This window comes from Equus caballus, chromosome 20, assembly GCF_041296265.1.
Source record: "Equus caballus isolate H_3958 breed thoroughbred chromosome 20, TB-T2T, whole genome shotgun sequence".
NCBI classification, from domain to species: domain Eukaryota; kingdom Metazoa; phylum Chordata; class Mammalia; order Perissodactyla; family Equidae; genus Equus; species Equus caballus.
The window spans coordinates 37052643-37073202 of NC_091703.1; the positions used below are offsets into that span (position 1 = coordinate 37052643).

Below are 20560 nucleotides of genomic sequence, written 5' to 3' on the forward strand. Positions count from 1 at the left end.
AGGTGTCCCTTCTTTCTCTACTTACTACGCTCTGTTCTCACAGATGCTACCCCCTCACTCCAGAGATACAGATAGAAAGCCCAGAGGACATACACGCACCCCTCACCCATCCACACTGGCATCTACTCCCCAACCCCAGCACTGGCTGGACCACACTGGCAGGTCCTGGCTATCTTCAGCTCTCCCCAGGACCCCAGCATCCAGCCCCACTGGTGGCTCTCTAAGCTGAGCCTCCACTTTTCAGTCTTACCTGGCCTCCCCCAGTCGCTTCAAAGAAAGAGATCCCTTCCCTGACTTCAAGGAACCCAGGTGTCCTGTCCTCCATCCTGGACCCTTGATCCCTGAAATCCCCTTCTCAGACTCAGAAGCTCTGCCCCAAGCATCAGCTGTCCCTTGCCCGGGAGTACTCAGAGCTCCAGCCTGATTCCGACGACCCAGGCGTCGGGATTCCTCTTACCTGCCCAGGCGGGGGCCGCGCTCAGCCCCAGCACCAGCGGTACGAGCAAGAGGAGGCGATGGCAGCGGCTGCACCGCTCCATGGCTGGCGACCTGAACGCCGGGTCCCAGGGACCCAGGGGCGGCCGGAGGCGCTGGACGCCCAGAGGCTACCAGGAGAGAGTGAACAGGCTGTGAGCCTCGGACGCCGGGGCCCCGGGGACGTCAGAGGCTGTCGGGCGGCGACAGCTCTCAACGGCCCAGCTCCATGCAGCCAGGCGCCGTCGGGGCTGCGGCGCTGCTCCCTCCTCGGTGGCCGCCGCTCCTGTATGTCCCCGGCCACCCCGACAGCCCAGAGCCCCCACCCCGCCCCCGCCCCCGGCCCAGCCCCCGCCTCCAGCCGCCCTCCCACAGCCACCGAGGGGAAACCCCACCCTCGCTCTCCACCTGGTTGGGGGTGTGGACGGGAACCCTCTCTCGCTGACCCTCGGACTGCTCTCCCCGGCTCCCCTGCAGCTACCCAACGGCCTGTACCCTAAGACACCCTTTTGGAGAACCCCAATATCTCTTCCCCAGTCCCTTCCTTTTCTAGGATCCAGACGTCCAGTCACAGCCCCCCTCCCTCCCCCTTGGGGGGCCCAGGGCCCCCTTTCAGTAGAGTCCTAGGCGGAGATTAGGGCACAGTGGGAGGAGAGAGGCGGGCCTGGGGGTCGCTACCTCCCCCCCACATCAGGTCTCCATAATTATTTCCCCTCGCCCTGCCCCGTGTAATTACAGAGCCGGCCCGGGCAGGGGTATTTATAGACAAGGCTATAGATAGCGACTAGAGACCAGCAACCCGACGGCCACGGGATGGCGGAGGGGAGGGAGGTGGTTAGACGGGAGGCCAGAGACTGCACAGACCCACAAACACAGGCTAATCAGATCCAAGGAGGTGAAGAGTGGGTTGGGGGAGAAGGGAATCCGGGAGCCCAGGTGCAGAGACTCGGTGGAGAGACGAGGGGCAATCGACGCTAGTTGGAAGAGTCCGGGGAAACAGGGTCACTCAGGGACGAGAGGCGGCCTCCAGGCGGGCACCGCCTGAGGCGGCAGCCGCACTCGGCGCCCAGTGCGCCCCCACGGACGGGCACGGCGCCGGGTCTGCCCGGAGCCCGCGGCGCGGCCGGAGAGGACGCGAGCGAGCCGAGGCGCCGCCGCCTGCTGGCGCTCGGAGGGCGCAAGCGAACAAGGCGCCTTTGAGAACCAGCCGCCCCCCTTCTTCCTCCGGCCGGCCCCGCCCCCAGCCTGGCACACCCTCTTCCCCCCTCCCCGACAAAGCGCGCCTTGTGTCCCCCGCCCCCCGCGCCCGCCTCTCCGGCCCCAGGGAACCTCGGCGGCGGCGGCATCAAGGGAGAGCGTCCGGAGCTCCCGACCGGATACCCCCCAACCCCAGCCCAAAGCAGCGCTGCGCCCCCATACAATCACCTCAGTCCAGAAAACAACGATTTTAATTTGAAAGCGATTTTATGTGTGAGAGAGGGGAAAGGAACCCCAGGGAGAAGAGCTTCAGAGCAAAACTCATGCAGCCCCAGCACCCCATCTCTGCGGGCTGGCATCTCCCCTCAACTCTCAGGCCAGGGTCCTGTGCCCCCAGCCTACACTGTGTGTGCCGGGCGTGGGGGAGAGCTGTGGAGAGAGGGGCCTGAGGACTACTCATCAAACCATCCCCTAGCTGCCCCGCCATCACAGCCCAGGCCCCTTCCCCAAGTTAGATGGGAAGAGATGGGGGAGGGGAGCTGGGAAGGCCAGTGCTCCAAGAGCCCCAGGGACACACCGTCTCAGGGCCCTGCCTTTCCCAAACACCCACCTCCACCACTGGCATTTCTTAGTCAACCTGGGAAAGTACAGTACTTCTTTGAGTCTAACTGCAAGTCTATCCTCAGAGGAAATTAAAAATAGCAGATTGGTTCCTACGTCTCCACCCACCCCTTAACCACCACCACCACCTTTTTATTTTTCAGTCTGACTGCAGAAGGAGGTGAAGTGTGAGAGCGGACTCTGGACAGGAGACAGTGACAGGGCCCCCTCCCTCTCCCAGAGGAGCCCCCATCTGCTGGCTTGGTTAGAGGAAGGCCTGTCAGAGCCCTAATCCCACGGCAATCAGTTTGGGGGGCCTGCCCCCCAATGCTCATCTCTGGGGGAGTTCCCATTTCCCCTCTTCAGATGGGGAGCTAAGTGAGGCTAGATGAGAAGGAAGCAAGGTCCTGGGAGCAGGGCCAGTGCTTTGCGCTGGGGGAAGGAGAGATGATTCCAGGCAGGGGGTGAGAAATCACCCCAAATCATGGTAGACCCAGGCAAATTCAGAGACACAAGGCCCCTGAAGGGAGAGGTCCAGCCCTGGCAGGGATCTGGGGTCCCCTCTGACTTGGGATATGAGGAAACCCCTTGGAGGTCCTGGTTCTGCCCTGTACTCCTTCCCCACCAAGATTCCAGAAACATGGCCCTTCCCCACCCAGCCCCAAGGCTTAGAGTTCCTCTCGGATGTGCACTCCTCAAGTGTAAGGAGCACCACATCTGGGTGTGGGCTCAGGCCAGCTGATGGGGAGCCTCGAGCATCTCCATGAGAAAGGTGTCGATGGGGGTGTCACCAATGAGCTTGAAGAAAAACAGATGTTCTAGACACTTAAGGCCGATGGACCTGAGGGCAGGAAGACGTAGCAGCAGTTTGGCAAACCTGAGGAGGGGGTGGGAGAAGCGGAGTGAGACCTGGAACCATGGGTTCTGAATAGACCCTTGTGGCAACCCCGGCCCCTGTGGGAGCCTCGGTCCCCACAATCCCTCACCCCACATCTCCTCCTCACCGTCCCTGCTGCTCAGGGTACTTCTGTTTGCAGTAGGTCTCCAGTGATGCATACACTTTCTCTCGCAGGACCTCTACCTCACTGGGGTTGGAGAGGCCCTTGGCATCTGGGATGGCAGTGAAGAGAGGAGGAAGAGGAAGGAAGACAAATCAAACAGGACAGACGTGGAAATGTGGCCCGTACAATGTCCCAGTAGGGTCCCACCTACTTGCCCTTCACCAGATGCCTGGCAAGGGAAGCCGGGTGCAGTGGGTTCATGGGATAGGGTCAAAAGGAGAATGTATCAGAGGACGTGGGTTTTCTTGGTCAGCTAGGAGATTTCCGGGTTGAGGGTCTTACTGAGGGGGATAGCTGGGTAACTTAGGAGTCTCTGGAGAAGAGGAGGCTCCAAGGTGGCCTTGGTCTTGAGAGACAGGGGTAATCCTCCTCTTACCTGGATTGAACAGAATGATTGCCCTCAGGCAGCCAAGCTCTGTCTTGTCCATCCTCATGTCACGCATTTTGGACACTAGCTCTGTCAGCACCCTGGAGAGGGACCTGCAGGTCACTCAAAGGTCACAGCTCAGCCAGCCTTGGACACGGACCAGCCTATAGCCCCACCCCCTCTACCTTACAGGCCAGCCCAGCTAAGGGCCACTGACCGATCAAAGATGGCTCCCACGCCTGCAGAATGGGCTGAGTTGCGGTGCACGTGAAGACCTGTGGCGAGGAGGATGCCATCTCGGACATCAATGGATCGGTGGGAAAAGGAGGCAATGAGGAGTTCATTCCAGCCTGGGTGGGGCAGCAAGGGTCAGGAGCCAGAGATCAGGCCATGGGATTCAAAGCACATCAGGGGAAGAGAAGAAGAGGTGGCGAGGTCAATGAGCTTGGCTCCCGGAATATGCAAGCTAAGGCCACTGGGGTCACTAGAGGTCAGAAGGTCAAAGAGGGGTCAAAGGGATCCAACGTCACTGACCTGCCCGTAGCAATATGACCTGGTCATCCAGAGGCAAGGAGGAAAAGTGTGGGATCCTCTTTGCCCACTCAACAAGCGTGAATAGCTGTTTGTCAGCTGCCTGACAGATGTTAGTCACAGGGTCATTTGGCTGCAGGGGAGAAGGGGTAAAAGTTATGGAAGGTTTTGAGGTACACTGTGAACCCCCCTTATAAGAGGCTTTTGACACCCCCTCCTCATACACGGTCTCTCTTCAAGCCCCATCTGAGCCAATCCCTGTAAATCAGGCTTCTCTTCTGGCATTTGTGAAAACATTTATTTCGGACTCGTCTGTGGTCTGCCAATGGGCTGTCTTGCAGGTGGGGACAGAAGAGGCTATCACACCCACCTCAGATGTTTGAGACCTTGTTTGGCAGCACTTGCAGTCCCAGGCAGTGTTAGGGGGGTTGTAAGGGGAAGGGAGAGGAGGGGGAGATAGAGTAGACCTGGACTCCTGTCCCCGCCCCCCCATCAGGAAGTAGAACGGATTGACCCCATCACTCACGCTGCTGCCGCTACCCCCGGTTCCCCCAGGACCCTCAACGCCCTGGTCACTCTTCTGCTCCACAGCCAGCTCTGCCTCCAGGATCCTGTCCACGGGCATCTCTTCAGGGGCTCCTCCAGCCCCCTCCCCATCCCCATCCTTGTCCTTCCCCCGCTGACGCTCCTCCTGTACCGCTGGGGGGGGAGGGGGAGCGGGGTAGGGAGGAGGAGAAAAAGCAGAAAGTTAGCAGCCAGCCATGAGGGGGTTCCAAAATGTCCTTAGGGGCTTATCAGGGTCTCATGGCCCTTAGGAGAGATTTATAGGAATTAGGGAAGTCACTAGAAACAAGGGTGGACTGGGGTGGTCTGGAAGCAGGGGTTATAAAAGGGCAGAAAAATATGCTGAGAGAAAGGAAGGGGAGGGTAAAGTAATTAGGGAGAAAGCTAACATTTAAACCGAGGGTCTACGTCACACTAAGATATGTGCCAAGCTTATTTCAACATTCACTCAACTATTGTAATGATCCTGTGAGCACTGATCCTCATTTTTCAAGATGAAGCTTTTGGGGCTTGGAGAAGTTAAACAGCTTGCCCAAGTTCACACAATACATGCCAAGTCATACATCTAAATCTAAGTGTGCCTGACCACAAACCTTGTGCTCCTCTGACTCCACAAAGGCAGTGAAAGGAGCACTGGCCTGGGTCCTCCGAGATGTGGGTTCTGACTCCAGCCCTGCCACTCTTTTGTTACATGACCTTGGGAAAGCCAGGCCTCTGGCCCATCTTCTCTAAAATGACGGATTTCACCAGGATACTCTCTAAAGTATCTCTCTCAGAATTCCAGGATCAGACTTAAGACAATAAGATAAAGAAGAAAGAAAGCAGCCCTGCGGACTTCAGTAATGTCTGTAGCTTAAGAGAGTAGAGTTCCAGAGTTTGGAGGAGAGACCACAGATAATAGGGAAACGGAGACCAAAGAGGGAGCACTGGGTCAAAGAGAGGAGGGACTATTCAGGTTAGAAAAGGGGAGACACAGAAACCCATCACGGGGAAGGAAGTTATCCAACGCCAGCACCAGACCCAGAGGAGTCCTAGGTGCAGGCACAGAGGCACAAGCATTAAGAAGAAAACTCAGGGGATCAGAACAGGGGACCAGGGAGAAGGGCTGACGAGGAGGGCAGAGAGAAATCAAATATCGCCCTCTGGAGGAGAGACAGATCAGTCCAGCCTTCCTGAGGGGTATAGCCTGTGGTCTCCCGCAGTCTTCCCTCCACCTCCTCCCTCTGCTCCCACAGGGTAGACTGGGAAGCCTGGCTAGGGCAGGCCCTTACCCTCCCTCTTCATGCCCGTGGCCAGGCACTTCTGATAGCGGCAGTACTGACAGCGGTTCCGCTGGCGCTTGTCCACCGTACAGTCTTTGTTGTCCCGGCACGAGTAGGTCAGGTCCTTCCGGATGGTGCGCTTGAAGAAGCCTTTGCAGCCCTCACAGCTGTAAACCCCATAGTGTTTGCCTACAGGGGGAGGGGAATAACAATAACAAGGCGGCATGGAGACCTCTCACCATTAAGTCCCTTGCCAGCCTCCCCCCAGCAAACTTAGTTTAAGGCCACTCTGTATTTGCAAATACAGAGAAGAGGAACCAGGACATGAGGATGATCCAGTTCCACTCTCCTCATTGTTCAAAAACCCTATACCAACCCCCTCTTCCCTCTGACCACCCCCTATCCAACATCTAAACTCAGGGTCCTTAGTTCTCAACATGCCCCCCCAGCTCACTTGCTCCAGTGCAACCCTATGGACCCCTGGGTATCCCACAGGTGACAGTGAATGGCAGACTCTCTCTTCCTCTCTGCTGGTCCTCTGAAACCCATACCTGAGCTTCGGTCCCCGCAGATTGCACATAGCCGTTTGCCAGCCCCAGGGCCACCTGGAGGGGGTGGACAGTGCAGGCCCCGGACCCCTAAGACTGGTGGCTTCACATCTTCAGGGGGGCCAGACCCACCCCCAGGGAGCGACACTGTTGAGTTAATCTGGGATGGGGGAAATAGGGAAGTCACAGGGAGACTCATTGGGAAGGAGGCTCTCTTGGAGGTGATGGAAATCATTTCCTACAACCTAGGCAGGGCTCTGCATTGCACATTACAGAGAACGTTATTTACACTGCAGTCTCTGTGAAAGGCCACCCCTGGAGCACAACCCCAAAGAGATCAGACATACAGTTTCCCCTGAATTGTGCAACACAGTGGCCCTGAAGGGCATGTATCTCAGGAGGGCAGATGGGACAAAAAGGGCAGAAAATCACAGACAGATGAAAGGGACATCAAGAATACTGGGGTTCTTTTATAGGGTTGGGGAAGAAGCATGCACTGAAAGATCAGTCACCTCAGGAAGGGCAAGAGGTCTCACAAGGACCATAGGCCTGCCAGGATTAGAGGACTGGAAGGTCAGTGGGCCATAGGGAAGTTCACACAAGGATCTGGGGTCACAAGGAAAACAAGGAAATGAAAGTGGAGAGGCAGTAAGTGGGTCACAACCTCTCACCTGGGGACTGCTGACAGGCCCGGAGAATCCTGGGGGAGCTGGAGGGGGCAGACCAGGGGACCCCATGGAAGAGCTGATGACGGGGAAGGGGGAGCCCAGTGGGGGTGGTGGCATCGGGGGTGGGGGTGGGGCCCCAGAGCCTCCAAGGGATGGGGCTGCTGATGACGGTAAGGGTGGCCCAGGAGGAGAAGGGGGAGGGGCCCCCTGGGGAAGGGGATTTGGGGAGGAACTATCTGGGCTTCGGGAGTCTGAGGGAGGGGCACATACAGGCACAGACACAGACAAGAGAGACAAAAAGAGAAAATGAGTCTTCAATCATCCAACTGCAGACTTTAATTCTCTCTCTAATCTCCCACCGCGCCCACCCCACCCATTCCCAAGTCCAGAAACACCCTGTTATCAAACAGTTTAACTCCTAATTGTGGTGAGAGGAGATATTGACAAAGGAGACGACGATAGTTCAGGTGAGGAAAAATTCCAAGCAATGCATTTCGTCACCCCAAGCCAGACAAGTCTCCTGTGGGTGGGGCAGCACGTGGGGTGGACCAGCCAGCCCTTACACTCCCAGCCTGTAGCCGAAGCGTGCGGGAAAAGAGACAGGCGGAAGAGACCCTCCTAGGAGGCAGGATCTGCCTTCAAACGTCCAGAGTCCTCAAGTTCGAGGACTTGTGTCCCACGCCCGGGATCTCCGGTGTGCAGGGCCCGAAGCGGCCACGGCTAGGAGGGCGGGAGCTCCCCCTCCCCGCCCCGCCCCGGGGGGAGGGCGCTAAGGCCCTCGGGAGGGAGGGGACTCGTGTTTACAAACAAGGGGGCGGGAGCGCCAGGGAGAGAGAGCCAGGGGAGGGGGGGAGGGGCTGCAGATAACGCGGTCACTGGCTCGCCTGTCCGTCCGCTAGGACACTCACCCCGCCCGCTGTCGCCCATCCCGTCCCGTCCAGCCTCCCCCGGCTCCGGCTCCGGGGTTTGTTGTTCTCCGGCTCCCGCCGCCGCCGCTGCTGCCGCGGGATCCAGCCAGGGCCGTCGCCGCCGCCACCGGGACGCGACCCCACAATGCATTTCTTTTCGCACCCCCACCGGCCCACACTGCCCTGCGGCATGCCGCTGGGGGAGGAAGGGCGGGCGAGCAGCCCAAGACATGATTCCTGTCTGAGTGTCGGGATACCGAAGAGGTCCCAGGGATTCCCAAGGAATGATCAGGGACTAGCTGAGCACGAGGAAGCCCCAGAGAAAAGAACTCTGGCCTGAACCGGGTCGAATTAAGCGCTTCGCTCTGCTCTGTACCAAAATGACAGCGCCGATATGGCGGCCATCTTGGTACAGACGGGAAGTCTCCGCGCTAGTTCCCGCCCCCTCGTCCAGTTGGAAACGGAGGAGGCGGTCTCCTCGGGCCTGTTAGCCGGCCTCGCCCAGCCTCCCCTCAAATAACCTCCACACCCGCGCATGCGCGCCAGGGCAGGGCCGCTCGCCGCTACCGGAGTGCAGCCATATTGGTAAAGGTATTGGGACGGAGATAAAACGGAACTTCCTGTTCTCGCGGGAGCTAGAGGCGTGACTGCCACGTCCGAGCAAACCGGGAAAGGAGAGGATTCCGGAGCCGGTGAGAATTCCCTGCTTTTCCCTACCATCCTTTCCAGGCCTTTTTCCCAACCTCGTGGGTCATAGAGACGAGGGCCCAGAGAGTCTATAAAAGTGGAAGATCAAAGCCTAGAGCGGTGTCCCGGGGGCCCTACATCCGGGAGGGGGTTCGGGATAAAGAGAACGAGTCTTGGGAACAATGTGGGTGGGAACAGAATGGAATCGGGGAGCGGCCTATAGAAGTGAACGGAGGGCGCGAGCGGAGTAGAGCGGACCCTGCATAGGCATAGAGTTGAGGGTCAAGTGGAGTCACTGTCTCTGTCCCTCTGGTCAGCGTGATGGCCAGAGGCCTGGGGGCCCCCCACTGGGTGGCCGTGGGACTGCTGACCTGGGCGGCCTTAGGGCTGCTAGTGGCCGGACACGGGGGTCATGGCGACCTGCACGAGGACCTGCACGAGGACTTCCATGGCCACAGCCACAGGCACTCACATGAGGATTTCCACCATGGACACAGCCACGCCCATGGCCACACTCACGAGAGCATCTGGCATGGGCACACCCACGGTCACGACCATGGACATTCACATGAGGATTTGCACCATGGCCATAGCCATGGCCACTCCCATGAGAACCTCTACCACAGAGGACATGGACATGACCATGAACACAGCCATGGAGGCTATGGGGAGTCTGGGGCTCCGGGCATCAAGCAGGACCTGGACACTGTCACTCTCTGGGCCTATGTGAGTCCCCAGGGGATGAGGGAGAGAGGGGCTGGTTCTGAATTGTCGGGAAACCCGGCACCACTTGACCCCTGACTCTCCCTCACCAGGCATTGGGGGCCACAGTGCTGATCTCTGCAGCTCCATTTTTCGTCCTCTTCCTTATCCCTGTGGAGTCAAACTCCCCCCGGCACCGCTCTCTGCTCCAGATCTTGCTCAGTTTTGCTTCAGGTGGGCTCCTGGGAGATGCCTTCCTGCACCTCATTCCTCATGCCCTGGGTAAGTGACCTCGGGTCTCTACCTTAAATTTTAATATATTTTATTCTTTGGGCAAAAGGGTTCTTTCTCCTTTGTGATCCCTGACCTTCCAATATTCCCCCAAATACACGCCCCTTGGGTGGGGTATTCGTTCATCTAACCTTTTCTCCCCCTTCTTCCAGAACCTCATTCTCACCACCCTCAGGAGCATCCCGGACACGGACACTCCCACAGTGGTGAGGAAGGGGCGGATGGAGACGGGGGTGGGGTGCTGGGGGAGGTCTGTCCCTCCCAATCTTGTCGTCTTGCACTTGAGAAGGAGGAGTCTGGAATCCACATCTCCCTTAATGTCTTAATGTCTCCATTCTTAGGCCAGGGCCCCATTCTGTCTGTGGGACTGTGGGTCCTCAGTGGAATTGTCGCCTTTCTTGTGGTGGAGAAGTTTGTGAGACATGTGAAAGGAGGACATGGACACAGTCATGGACATGGACATACTCATGGTCACACACATGGAAGTCATAGACATGGAAGACAGGGTGAGCCTAGGAACAACTTTCCTGAAAGCCACCTTGCCTGCCTCAAAATCCCCTCATCTTATGGCTCTTAGGTGGGAAGTGACTTCCCTTTTGAAGACATATGGAGAGATCTCTGTTCCCCACTCTTACCAACTCCTTTCTTCCTTCAGAGCGTCATTCAAAAGAGAAGCAGAGCTCAGAGGAAGAAGAAAAGGAAGCAGGGGGGTTGAGGAAGAGGAAAGGAGGGAACATGGGGCCCAAAGATGGGCCAGTGAGACCTGAGAATTCTGAAGAGGGAAAAACAGGTTCAGGTGAGGGTCAGGGTTGGTGATAACCCCGGGCGAGGGCATCATAATGAATCACGTGAAATGAAACATGCACTGTGGTAACGGCAGGTGTCTGGGAAATAGTGAGGGGCTGGGTATGAAGTGGTCTCTGGGGGGAGATGTGATAATGGCTGATCAGGGCTGGGACTGGGGGTGATGGATGCCTCTAATGGTTTTGTCTTCCTTTCCTCCTATACAAGACCTGCGTGTATCAGGGTACCTGAATCTGGCTGCTGACCTGGCACACAACTTCACAGATGGTCTGGCCATTGGGGCTTCATTTCGAGGGGGTCGGGGGCTGGGGATCCTGACCACAATGACTGTCCTCCTACATGAAGTGCCCCATGAAGTTGGGGACTTTGCCATCTTGGTCCAGTCTGGCTGCAGCAAAAAGCAGGTTGGTGATGGGCACCAAACATGGTTACCTCAAACTCTTTACCCCTTGCTCACCCACCCCAAACCCAAGACGGCCTTTCATTAGTTCCAGACAAAGTGTACTTTTATCGACAACAAATCCTCTCAAAATGAAGGAAAAGAAGTTCTGTCTCTTGGTTCTGTAGCTCCGTATTTCTTAAACTGTGGTCCATAAACCATTTAATAGTTAATGGAGGTCTTTCACACCATGCCACCAACCCTGACCTACTGGATCAGAAGGTCTGTGGAAAGAACCTCTTTGACATCTAAGATTTTTCAGAACATGTGTATTCTAGACCCCCCACTTTTTGCCTTGTTCTTTAGTTTCCAGAAACATGCATCCTACCCACATACACCTATACCCCACTAGCCATTTCTAAACTGCTGCTAACTTTTATATGTTGGTAAGTGCCTTTCTCTCTTTTCTGCCCCCCAGGCGATGCATCTACAACTACTGACAGCAATAGGGGCACTGGCAGGCACAGCCTGTGCCCTCCTAACTGAAGGAGGGGCAGTGGGCAGTGAAGTCGCAGGCGGTACAGGTCCTGGCTGGATTCTGCCATTCACTGCAGGTGGCTTCATCTATGTAGCAACAGTGTCTGTGTTGCCTGAGCTGTTAAGGGAGGCATCACCATTGCAGTCACTTCTGGAGGTGCTGGGGCTGCTGGGGGGAGTTGTCATGATGGTGCTGATTGCCCACCTTGAGTGAGAGGTGGGATAAACCACCGCCACCCCAGCCCCAAACCTCTGTCCTCCAGGGCAGGGGTCTGTGGATGTTGGGGTCCCTGGCCAGGGACATCTGCCAAAGGAAGGAATTGGATCTTAGGGAAATGGTGACTTTGGCATGAGGGCCATCAAGGTTTGGCGGTCTTACAGGGACTGTGGAGGTGAGAATGAGAGGCCAGAGGGACCATAGAGTTGAGCATGTGCTGACCATGTTGTTGGGTTTGGGCGACTAAATGGGGCCATGAAGAAGGCTGGAAGAGACAGATGACAGCCTACCCCATGTTCCCTACCCTACCTGTTCTCAGTGGACCAAACTGCCATATACAGGCTTCTCCAGGGTTGGCCTCCCTCTCCCACCCATTGGTGGAGGCTTCAGGGAAGACCAGAGTACTGGACAGAGCGGGTAGTAGAAGGAATGGAGGATAAACATCAATCGTGCGTCCTGATTTGGGAGTGATTGGGGGGAGGGGGAGTTAGTTGCTAATCTCATGTCCTGATTTTTTGTTTTGTTTTGTTTCTCTTCTTTTTATATCACTGTTTGAATCAACGGGTGGGGTGGTGACCGGAAATAAAGTCCTTGGATCGTCCGCCCCACACGCAGTCTTTGTGTTTTTTTCGGGGAAGGGGGCCCCTCATCTCCCTGCTCCCCAGGCCCCAGAGCGCTTGTGTCTGGCCACGCCCCCGCGGTGGGAGGTCCGCCTGCACCGGTGGCCGCAGATGGCCTAAAGCTGGCGGCGCTTTGATTGGCCCGGCGTTGCTCTCGCCACGCCCCCTCTGCGCTCCGATTGGCTCAGTGCTGGAGCGCTCTCCGCCCGCAGCCCGCCATGGCGTCTCAGCTTCGGCTCCGCTCCGCGCTGGCCCTGGTCACAGGTTGAGGGGATGCTCTCCCAGGGTGGGTTGGGGTGCCGGAGTGATGTCAGGGGCGCGCCCTCGGACTCTGCAGCCGTTGTGAAGTCTCGCCCCTTGTCCTAACTTTACTAACTTTGCGCCCTGTTGACCTCTGACCCCTGCCCACTCTCCCCACTACCCCCGCTGCGTGTTCTCGCCCCTCTCAGGTGCGGGGAGTGGCATCGGCCGAGCTGTCAGTGTGCGCCTGGCCGGAGAGGGGGCCACCGTGGCCGCTTGCGATCTGGACGGGGCAGCGGCACGGGAGACAGTGCGGCTGCTGGGCGGGCCGGGGAGCGAGGAGGAGGCGCCCCGCGGGGCCCACGCTGCCTTCCAGGCTGACGTCTCTGAGGCCAGGGCCGCCAGGCGCCTGCTGGAACAAGTGCAGGTGAACGCGAAACGACCTCGCCCCCTTTAAAGCGCTAACGTTGCCTCCACTGCCTCTGGGTTTTTGGCGTGTAACCTCCCTCTTCCATAGGACTGCTTTTCTCGCCCGCCGTCTGTCGTTGTGTCCTGTGCGGGCATCACCAGGGATGAGTTTCTGCTCCACATGTCTGAGGATGACTGGGACAAAGTCATAGCTGTCAACCTCAAGGTGGTGACCTCTGAACCTGTAACTTTTGGCCCCTCTAGCCTGGGAAGGGAGTTGGAGGAGGACTGTCACCCAGCTGATCCTTTCTGTCTTGTTACTCCCTCCCCCCAGAGTATCTTTCTAGTCACTCAGGCTGCAGCCCAAGCCCTGGTGTCCAGTGGTTGTCACGGCTCCATCATCAACATCAGCAGCATCGTAGGGAAGGTCAGGTCGAGTTGGGAGGAGGTCAGCCAGCCAAGTGCGTAGAGAAGAGACGCCCTCCTTGGGACTCCTGACTCATCCCAAATCTCTGACTCCCCTATAGGTGGGGAATGTGGGACAGACAAACTACGCAGCATCCAAGGCTGGAGTGATTGGGCTGACCCAGACTGCAGCCCGAGAGCTGGGACGGTTGGTCAGACACCTGGGGGTGAGGGGGGCTTTGCTGAGGCATATGGGAGGTCTGAGGGAGGGGTGAGTGTTCAGTCTTCTCCAGAGTCAGCGGCCACCCTTCCTTCCACAGACATGGCATCCGCTGTAACTCTGTCCTCCCAGGGTTCATTAAAACACCCATGACACAGAAAGTGCCACAGAAAGTTCTGGACAAGGTAGGAGGCTGTGGGTGGAGGGCAGAGGGCAGAATCATTCAGAGAGCCAACCTTTCTGGACTTGAGAGAATGCTGGGCAGGGTGCCTGGCAAATAGTAGATACTCAATAAGTATAAAAGGAATGAAGACAAAAGAAAAAAGGGTCACAGACTCAGTCTACAAAAAAACCCATAAAAGAAACTTTCACCCACATACGAATGTTTCCTTACAGGTGACTGGAATGATCCCCATGGGACATATGGGGGACCCTGAGGGTGAGCACTGAGTGGGGAGGACCCTGGGGAGGGGGCCTGAATGAAGAGATCCCCAAGTTTTATGGTATCTGAGAGGGTCTCACCACGATTGGTGGTTGGTGTGTGTGTTTTGAGGGAGGGGGTGTTTCTGGTGGGAGATGATGGCTACCTTGGATCCATGGGAGTGAGGCATATTCTGCTCTCTGCCCACCATTCCCATAGATGTGGCAGATGTGGTCACATTCTTGGCATCTGAAGACAGTGGATACATCACAGGGGCCTCAGTGGAAGTCACTGGTATGAGGCCATCGAGGGGAGGGAGAGGGCAGAGAAGTGGAACCCAAGTGATATGAGAAAGCAAGTGAGGGGAGTTGAGCCACTGAGGGAAGGGCAGAAGTTCCCCTAGGCCAAGGAGAGAAGTGGGCATTTGCCTCCCAGCCCATTTGTCTCCACCTATGCATCTGTCCAAATGTTTCTGCCCCTCCCAGGAGGTCTTTTCATGTAACTGCCTCAAGGACCCTGGACTCTGCTCACTCCCCCACCACTCTGCCCGGCCTCCTGCTGATGAGGACTCTGAGTTCCCAGGCTACAAAAATGGTGGCAGTGTATGGCTCAGGAATGCTGAATATGGGAGGCAGGGGTGCCTGTGACCCTAATAAATTCCAAATCCTCTTCCCTGCCACCTCCGGTTCTTCTTGTGTCCAAGCCCTCAGACCCTTCCCCACCTCCCCCTCCTTTCCCTTCCCCGAAGGATTGTTCCCTTTCACTGCCTGGTCTCCCAGGGCAACCCCCGCCGCCGGGTGTGAGAGGAGAGAGTGTGTGTCACTGTGTATGCGTGACACTCTGGGTCTTTTTGGAGGGAGGGGTCTGCCCCACCCCCTTCCACTAGTCCTGCAGCCCCAGTCCCCTCCCCCCAATTCCCTGGGTCCTTATGGTCCCCAAGGGTGATTTGTTCATGGCCCCATCCCGGTGTCCAGTCTGGCCTTGGGAGGGGGTCTTGGAACAGGTGGCCCTCCCCCACCCCTCTCCTTTCTCTCAGTCCCCCCCTTCCCTTTCTCTCCACCTTACAATAGCTGCAGCCGGCCTGGGGTCGGATGGGGGGGATTAGGGGAGGGGGCCAGGATTAGGGGAATGGACCAGCCGATGAAAGGGGCTGGAGGAGAGCAGAAGGGAGGGGGCTAGGAGGAGGAGGAGGAAGGGGAGGGGGTCCGCGCTAATCGACTCTGGAGCCCACATAAGGACTGGCCACGGACTGAAGGAGAGGACAGGGAAGTAGGGGGGAACTGGGGGAGGGGGCGAGGGGACCCACTGCTGCCTTGTCCCAGAAACAGGCCACCCCCTGGCAGCTGCAGCCCAAGTCCGGGAGCCCCAGCTCAGGCTGAAGGAGACAGGACGCCCATCACGGTCTCTTTTCCCCGTAGCCCTCTCATCTCCTGCCCTCAATGGGGATCGCTCTGTCCCTTCCTCTTCTCTTTCCTCCCCGTGCCCTTCCTTTACTGGAAAGTCCTAGAGGAGACCTGTGCCCGCTTCCCACTCCAGACATTCGGCCCCTTATGCCCCCACCCACCCACAGGCGCACACCCCCTCCCCGATAGAGGCCCCATCTTGTGTGTGTGTCCCTGCTTCCGCGTGGTGTCTCCATTCCCCCGTTCCTCCCGTGCGCCTCCCTCCCCCGCCCCGGGCCGCGGCTCTTGATTGTCCAAACGCAATTCTCGAGTCTCTGGCTCCGGCCGAGAGTTGAGTCTGGACGTCCCGAGCCGCCGCCCCCAAACCTCGAGGGGAGTGCGGGTCGGAGGGTCTAGGGAGAGCTAAAGCGGAGGGTGGAGCAAGTCCCCAGGGTGGTAAGGGGAATCCCGGGCACAGCGGGACTTAGTTGCGTTCACAGGACCGGAGGACTGAAGCGGCAGAGGAGCCCTTGCAGCTTTTCTCCCCCGGAATCCTGGGCTGGGGTTACGGAGAAGTTGTGGGCGGGGAGGGGGGAGCCGTTCCCCAGAGCCGCCAGGGGACGCCGAGTGGGGGAGGTGGCCCCTTTTCCAATCCCTCCGTCCCCTCCGGGGTCCGAGCGATCCCAGGCCCCGCCCTCCGGAGCGGAGGCCCCGAGTGGGGGCCTCGGAAAGGGAAGGGCAGCTAAGGGTGGCCGCGCGACGGCGCCGGGCCGGGGACGGAAACCGTGGTCCCCACGTGGCGCGGGACTCCGGGGACGCCGGCTCCGCTCGGAGGACAGACGCGTCCCGAGGGCGGGGGAACCCGGGCGTCCACGTCGCGTCCCACCCCCGCCGCGAGTGGCTGGTGACGTCTCTGTCGGCGGGGGGTGGAGTGGAGTGGAGGGGCAGGCGGAAGTGACGTAGGCCCCAGCGCCCGGGCCATGGCGGCGGCGGCGGCGGGAGCTGCTGTCTGAGCAGCGGCTGCGGACCGCGCGAATTCGGCCCGGGAGCCCAGGCCCAGGGAGCGGCGCTGCGGCAGCAGCAGCGCGGACGGCGGGAGCCGGGTGAGGGCCGCGCCGGCGCGGGGCGGGGGCGGAGGGGGGAGCCCCGGAGGGCGGGGTCTGCGCGAGGGCGGCCCCCCTAACACCCTCCCACCCCTTCCCTTTCCCCCCTCCCCAGCCCACCTCTCCGTCGCCGCCGTGGAGCCCTGGTGGGGGTCTGTGCCCGGTCACCATGACGACGCCGGCGAATGCCCAGAATGCCAGCAAAACGTGGGAACTGAGTCTGTATGAGCTCCATCGGACTCCGCAGGTGACAAGGAGTCTCCCTTCTCAGCTCACTCCCTCGCCCCAAACCCCTCAATCTGCAGACCCCAATCTCACCGCCTCTTTTCCATTTTTTTTTGCCCTATTCTACCGACCCTGCCCGATTCACAGACTGCCTTGGCCCTACCTTTGAACTCCCTTATTCTTTTCAAAGCACTTTCACATTTGGCTCATTTAATCCCCAAAACAGCCGGGCCAGAGAGGTAAAGCAAGTAGTATTACCATCTTCATTTGAAAGGTAGTGAGCAGACAGAAGTTACCTTTCCTGTTCCTCAGTTCACTGTCAGAGATCAGTGCATATAAAAGTCACCTTGCGAGATTATTAAAAATGGAGATGCCCCTGTCGCCCCCCAGCATTCTGATCCAGTAGTGGGATGGGGCCTCCGAATCTGTGTTTGTCACAGGCACCCTAGCGGATTCTGATATAAGTAGTACCAGGACCACACTTTAAGGAATTCTGTTGAATAAGTCTTCCCCAAACTGCAAATGTTGCCACCGCCCCCCCAGGCCTTTCATCAAACTTCAGATCCTCCTACTGCAAAGCTCTTATGCTTAGTTAATGGACACTAATCCCTTCTGTTCTCCATTCTCTCCAAGTCAATAGCCCCTCTCTCTCTCGCAGAATTCCCATCTTCCTTAAGTAGCCAACATGGGGTACCCAGGATTCCACCATCTCACTGTATTTCTCAAAACTCTCATTTCGTGGACCACTTGTTTCTAAAACCCCTTTCCCCCTAACCCACCACCACCTTTTCACTCACCGATGCCTCCAGGAAGCCATCATGGATGGCACAGAGATTGCAGTTTCCCCTCGGTCGCTGCATTCAGAACTCATGTGCCCCATCTGCCTGGACATGCTGAAGAATACGATGACCACCAAGGAGTGCCTCCACCGATTCTGCTCTGACTGCATTGTCACAGCCCTGCGGAGCGGGTAACAGGAGGGACATGTTTGAGTTGGGGCCTCAGTGCCCTGGCGACTGACTGCTCAAGGCCTCCTCTCTCCCACCCCAGGAACAAGGAGTGCCCTACTTGCCGCAAGAAGCTGGTATCCAAGCGATCTCTGCGGCCAGACCCCAACTTCGATGCCCTGATCTCTAAGATCTATCCCAGCCGGGAGGAATACGAGGCCCACCAAGACCGGGTGCTCATCCGCCTCAGCCGCCTGCACAACCAGCAGGCACTGAGCTCCAGCATCGAGGAGGGGCTGCGCATGCAGGCCATGCACAGGTTTGGGCCGGGAGAGAGGTGGCAGCAGGGCTGGTGGGTTAGATCAGTGGGTCAGACTCCTGGCGCTGTCTTTGCTGCCTCCCTGCTTCTAAACCTTGGCATCCTTAGAGCGAACCACAGCCTGATGGTCAGGCCTGGAAGCCATGGATGTAAATCGTAGCTTCTTAGTTCTATTCTTAATAAGAAAATAGCTCGGCCTCTAACTTTCCGGAAGTTAGAACAGTAGAGTGATTTTGAGCATAAGCTCTGGATTCACACTGCTGGGAATTAAATCACTTTCTAGACCAGCATTGCTCGGTCTTAAATGTGCATCCAGATTACCTGAGGGCCTTGTTAAAAATGCAAATTCTGGTGCAGTAGGTCCGGAGTTGTGTATTTCAACAAGCCTGTGCTACTGGTTCTTGGACCGCATTTTGAGAGGCGAGGGGCTATGAAGTCAAACAAGTTATTTAACCTCTCTAAGTCTCAGTTTCCTCAGCCGTGAAGTAGAGAAAATAATTCCCTGCCTTGTAGGATTTGTATTTTCTGAGGCAGTTAACGCAAAACACTTAGCAGTATGCTTGGCATGTAGTTAATGTTTAATAAATATTAGGTGTCATCGTTAAGATTTCCCTAATCTCTTAATTCTCTGAAGTTTAAAATCTAAACTCCTTATCCATGGTGCTTTCTAACCTCAACCCCTTGCTTCTACAGGGCCCAGCGTGTGAGGCGGCCGATGCCTGGGTCAGATCAGACCACCACGATGAGTGGGGGGGAAGGAGAGCCTGGGGAGGGAGAAGGGGATGGCGAGGATGTGAGCTCAGACTCCGCCCCTGACTCTGCCCCAGGCCCTGCTCCCAAGCGACCCCGTGGAGGGGGCGCAGGGGGGAGCAGTGTAGGGACAGGGGGAGGTGGCACTGGTGGGGTGGGTGGGGGTGCCGGTTCTGAAGACTCTGGTGACCGGGGAGGGACTCTGGGAGGGGGAACCCTGGGCCCCCCAAGCCCTCCTGGGGCTCCTAGCCCCCCGGAGCCAGGTGGAGAAATTGAGCTCGTGTTCCGGCCCCACCCCCTGCTCGTGGAGAAGGGAGAATACTGCCAGACTAGGTGAGAACCCTGTCTTGCCCCAGACCACTGAGAAACCAGAGATCACATAGACTTCCATCAGACGTGGGCTTCACCCAGACCCAGGAAAAAACCCTAACCCAGAGGCCCTTTTGGAAAGTGCTCTACTTCCTTTCTTATTTGTACCCTAAACCTGCCCTCTTTCCCACTTCAGGTATGTGAAGACAACTGGCAATGCCACAGTGGACCATCTTTCCAAATACTTGGCCCTGCGCATCGCCCTCGAGCGGAGACAGCAGCAAGAGGCGGGGGAACCAGGAGGGCCTGGAGGGGGCGCCTCCGATGCTGGGGGACCTGAGGGGGGTGGTGGGGAGGGTGGGGGTGCCGGAGGAGGTGACGGCCCCGAGGAGCCTGCCTTGCCCAGTCTGGAGGGTGTCAGCGAAAAGCAGTACACCATCTACATCGCCCCTGGGGGCGGAGCTTTCACGGTGAGAGCCTCGGAGGGCAGGGCGGCGGTATTAGAGGGGAGGGAAGGGGAGGACCACACACAGCCATAGTCCTGATGTCTTAACTGACTCCGCCTCTTCTCCCTCTGCTTCTCCCATCTCCCTCCTCTGTCCTTTCTTCACCCCCATCACTCCATATGCCCCTGCTTTGGCCCATCTGTTTTATTGTTCCTTTTTCTTCCCTCCTCTCTTGGTCCTCTCATTCATTTCCTTTACTGTCTTCTCCAACTTCTTTTTCTCTTCCCTGGCCTCTCCCTCCCACTTCCTCTGTAGACACTGAATGGCTCGCTGACCCTGGAGCTGGTGAATGAGAAGTTCTGGAAGGTGTCCCGGCCGCTGGAGCTCTGCTATGCTCCCACCAAGGATCCAAAGTGACCCCACAAGGGGACAGCTAGAGGATGGGGACCATGGGGTGTCCCTGTGTCCTGGCCCACCACCCCAGCTTCTTTGTCCCCCAGTGCCCCCTAGCCCAGCCAGCCAGCGAGAGGACACAAATGAGGACGAGTGGCTTTTATACAAAGTATCTATATCAGATTCTTCTATATTGTACAGAGTGGGGCATGCGCCCCCATCTACTGCCTTTTCTATCGCCCCCCAACCTCCCATCTACAAGAAGTCGGGGAAGGTGAAGAACCCTCCCCTTCATGCCCTCCTACCAACAACAACAAATTTGCTTTTTTCCTCTTTGAAACCTGCAGTTCTGTGTCTCTTTATCAGGGTGTACCAGAAAGGGGGGGGGGGAAGGATTGGGGAGGGAAGTCTAGAAATCATGCAGAATCCGCCTTGGAAATGGGGAGGAAATGTCAAACGTTGTTCACAGTGTGTCATTCCCATTTTTCGGAACCTTCAACTCAGCAAATATGTAGGAAGACAGGGAGGAACCATCTGTGAAGCTGAAATAGGATGGAGCGGGGAGAGGTGTGTGC

At 57.6% G+C, this 20560-nt stretch overlaps 5 protein-coding genes and 1 non-coding gene across 19 annotated transcripts in view; 4 read left to right on the plus strand and 2 right to left on the minus strand.

Moving 5' to 3' along the window:
* COL11A2 (collagen type XI alpha 2 chain) overlaps positions 1–784 on the minus strand; it is a 29156-nt gene extending 28372 nt beyond the window's left edge. For 2 of the 5 annotated variants that reach the window (XM_001917981.6, XM_023624701.2), the window contains exon 1: positions 458–766. In XM_001917981.6, coding sequence (XP_001918016.3) covers positions 458–539 — 82 coding nt within the window. In that variant the 5' untranslated portion in view covers positions 540–766. Of the gene's footprint in view, positions 1–457 lie in introns of all 5 variants that reach the window. The other 3 variants (XM_023624694.2, XM_023624699.2, XM_023624693.2) reach the window with 3 other exon arrangements.
* Positions 785–1904: 1120 nt separating this feature from the next.
* On the minus strand, positions 1905–8610 carry RXRB (retinoid X receptor beta). Of its 6 annotated transcripts, none has more exons than XM_023624703.2 (10): positions 8181–8610; positions 7276–7523; positions 6608–6764; positions 6066–6245; positions 4757–4929; positions 4234–4363; positions 3917–4049; positions 3709–3800; positions 3276–3381; positions 1905–3148 (listed from the first exon to the last, which is right to left on the minus strand). In XM_023624703.2, the coding sequence occupies exons 1-10, from the start codon at positions 8410–8412 to the stop codon at positions 3001–3003; spliced, it is 1599 nt and encodes a 532-aa protein (XP_023480471.1). In that variant the 5' UTR covers positions 8413–8610; the 3' UTR covers positions 1905–3000. The 6 variants fall into 6 exon arrangements, with proteins under 6 accessions (XP_023480471.1, XP_023480470.1, XP_070100528.1 ...); XM_023624702.2 differs by having other exon boundaries at positions 3709–3812; positions 8181–8412; XM_070244427.1 differs by having other exon boundaries at positions 7117–7523; positions 8181–8412.
* Positions 8611–8721: 111 nt separating this feature from the next.
* On the plus strand, positions 8722–12407 carry SLC39A7 (solute carrier family 39 member 7). The gene is made up of 8 exons (XM_001496815.5): positions 8722–8872; positions 9185–9593; positions 9683–9851; positions 10013–10066; positions 10202–10366; positions 10516–10656; positions 10872–11068; positions 11522–12407. Exons 2-8 carry the CDS (start codon positions 9189–9191, stop codon positions 11792–11794), a joined length of 1404 nt encoding a protein of 467 aa, XP_001496865.2. The 5' UTR covers positions 8722–8872; positions 9185–9188; the 3' UTR covers positions 11795–12407.
* A 169-nt stretch (positions 12408–12576) lies between these two features.
* Positions 12577–14790, plus strand: HSD17B8 (hydroxysteroid 17-beta dehydrogenase 8). 4 transcript variants are annotated; one of them, XM_005603801.3, is made up of 9 exons: positions 12578–12681; positions 12867–13084; positions 13175–13291; positions 13400–13492; positions 13593–13678; positions 13791–13875; positions 14087–14129; positions 14331–14405; positions 14597–14790. In XM_005603801.3, exons 1-9 carry the CDS (start codon positions 12636–12638, stop codon positions 14611–14613), a joined length of 780 nt encoding a protein of 259 aa, XP_005603858.1. In that variant the 5' UTR covers positions 12578–12635; the 3' UTR covers positions 14614–14790. The 4 variants fall into 4 exon arrangements, with proteins under 4 accessions (XP_014589831.1, XP_005603858.1, XP_014589832.1 ...); XM_070244430.1 differs by having other exon boundaries at positions 12601–12703; XM_014734345.3 differs by lacking the exon at positions 14597–14790 and having other exon boundaries at positions 12577–12681; positions 14331–14570.
* A 997-nt stretch (positions 14791–15787) lies between these two features.
* Positions 15788–15874, plus strand: MIR219-1 (microRNA mir-219-1). Its single transcript, NR_032974.1, has one exon. It is a non-coding gene; the product is annotated as a microRNA mir-219-1 (primary transcript).
* RING1 (ring finger protein 1) lies at positions 15788–20325 on the plus strand. Of its 2 annotated transcripts, XM_005603802.4 has the most exons (8): positions 15823–16596; positions 16712–16843; positions 16969–17060; positions 17631–17791; positions 17872–18087; positions 18781–19170; positions 19343–19616; positions 19908–20325. In XM_005603802.4, exons 4-8 carry the CDS (start codon positions 17640–17642, stop codon positions 20007–20009), a joined length of 1134 nt encoding a protein of 377 aa, XP_005603859.1. In that variant the 5' UTR covers positions 15823–16596; positions 16712–16843; positions 16969–17060; positions 17631–17639; the 3' UTR covers positions 20010–20325. The 2 variants fall into 2 exon arrangements, with proteins under 2 accessions (XP_070100530.1, XP_005603859.1); XM_070244429.1 differs by lacking the exon at positions 16969–17060 and having other exon boundaries at positions 15788–16596.
* Positions 20326–20560: the final 235 nt, after the last annotated feature.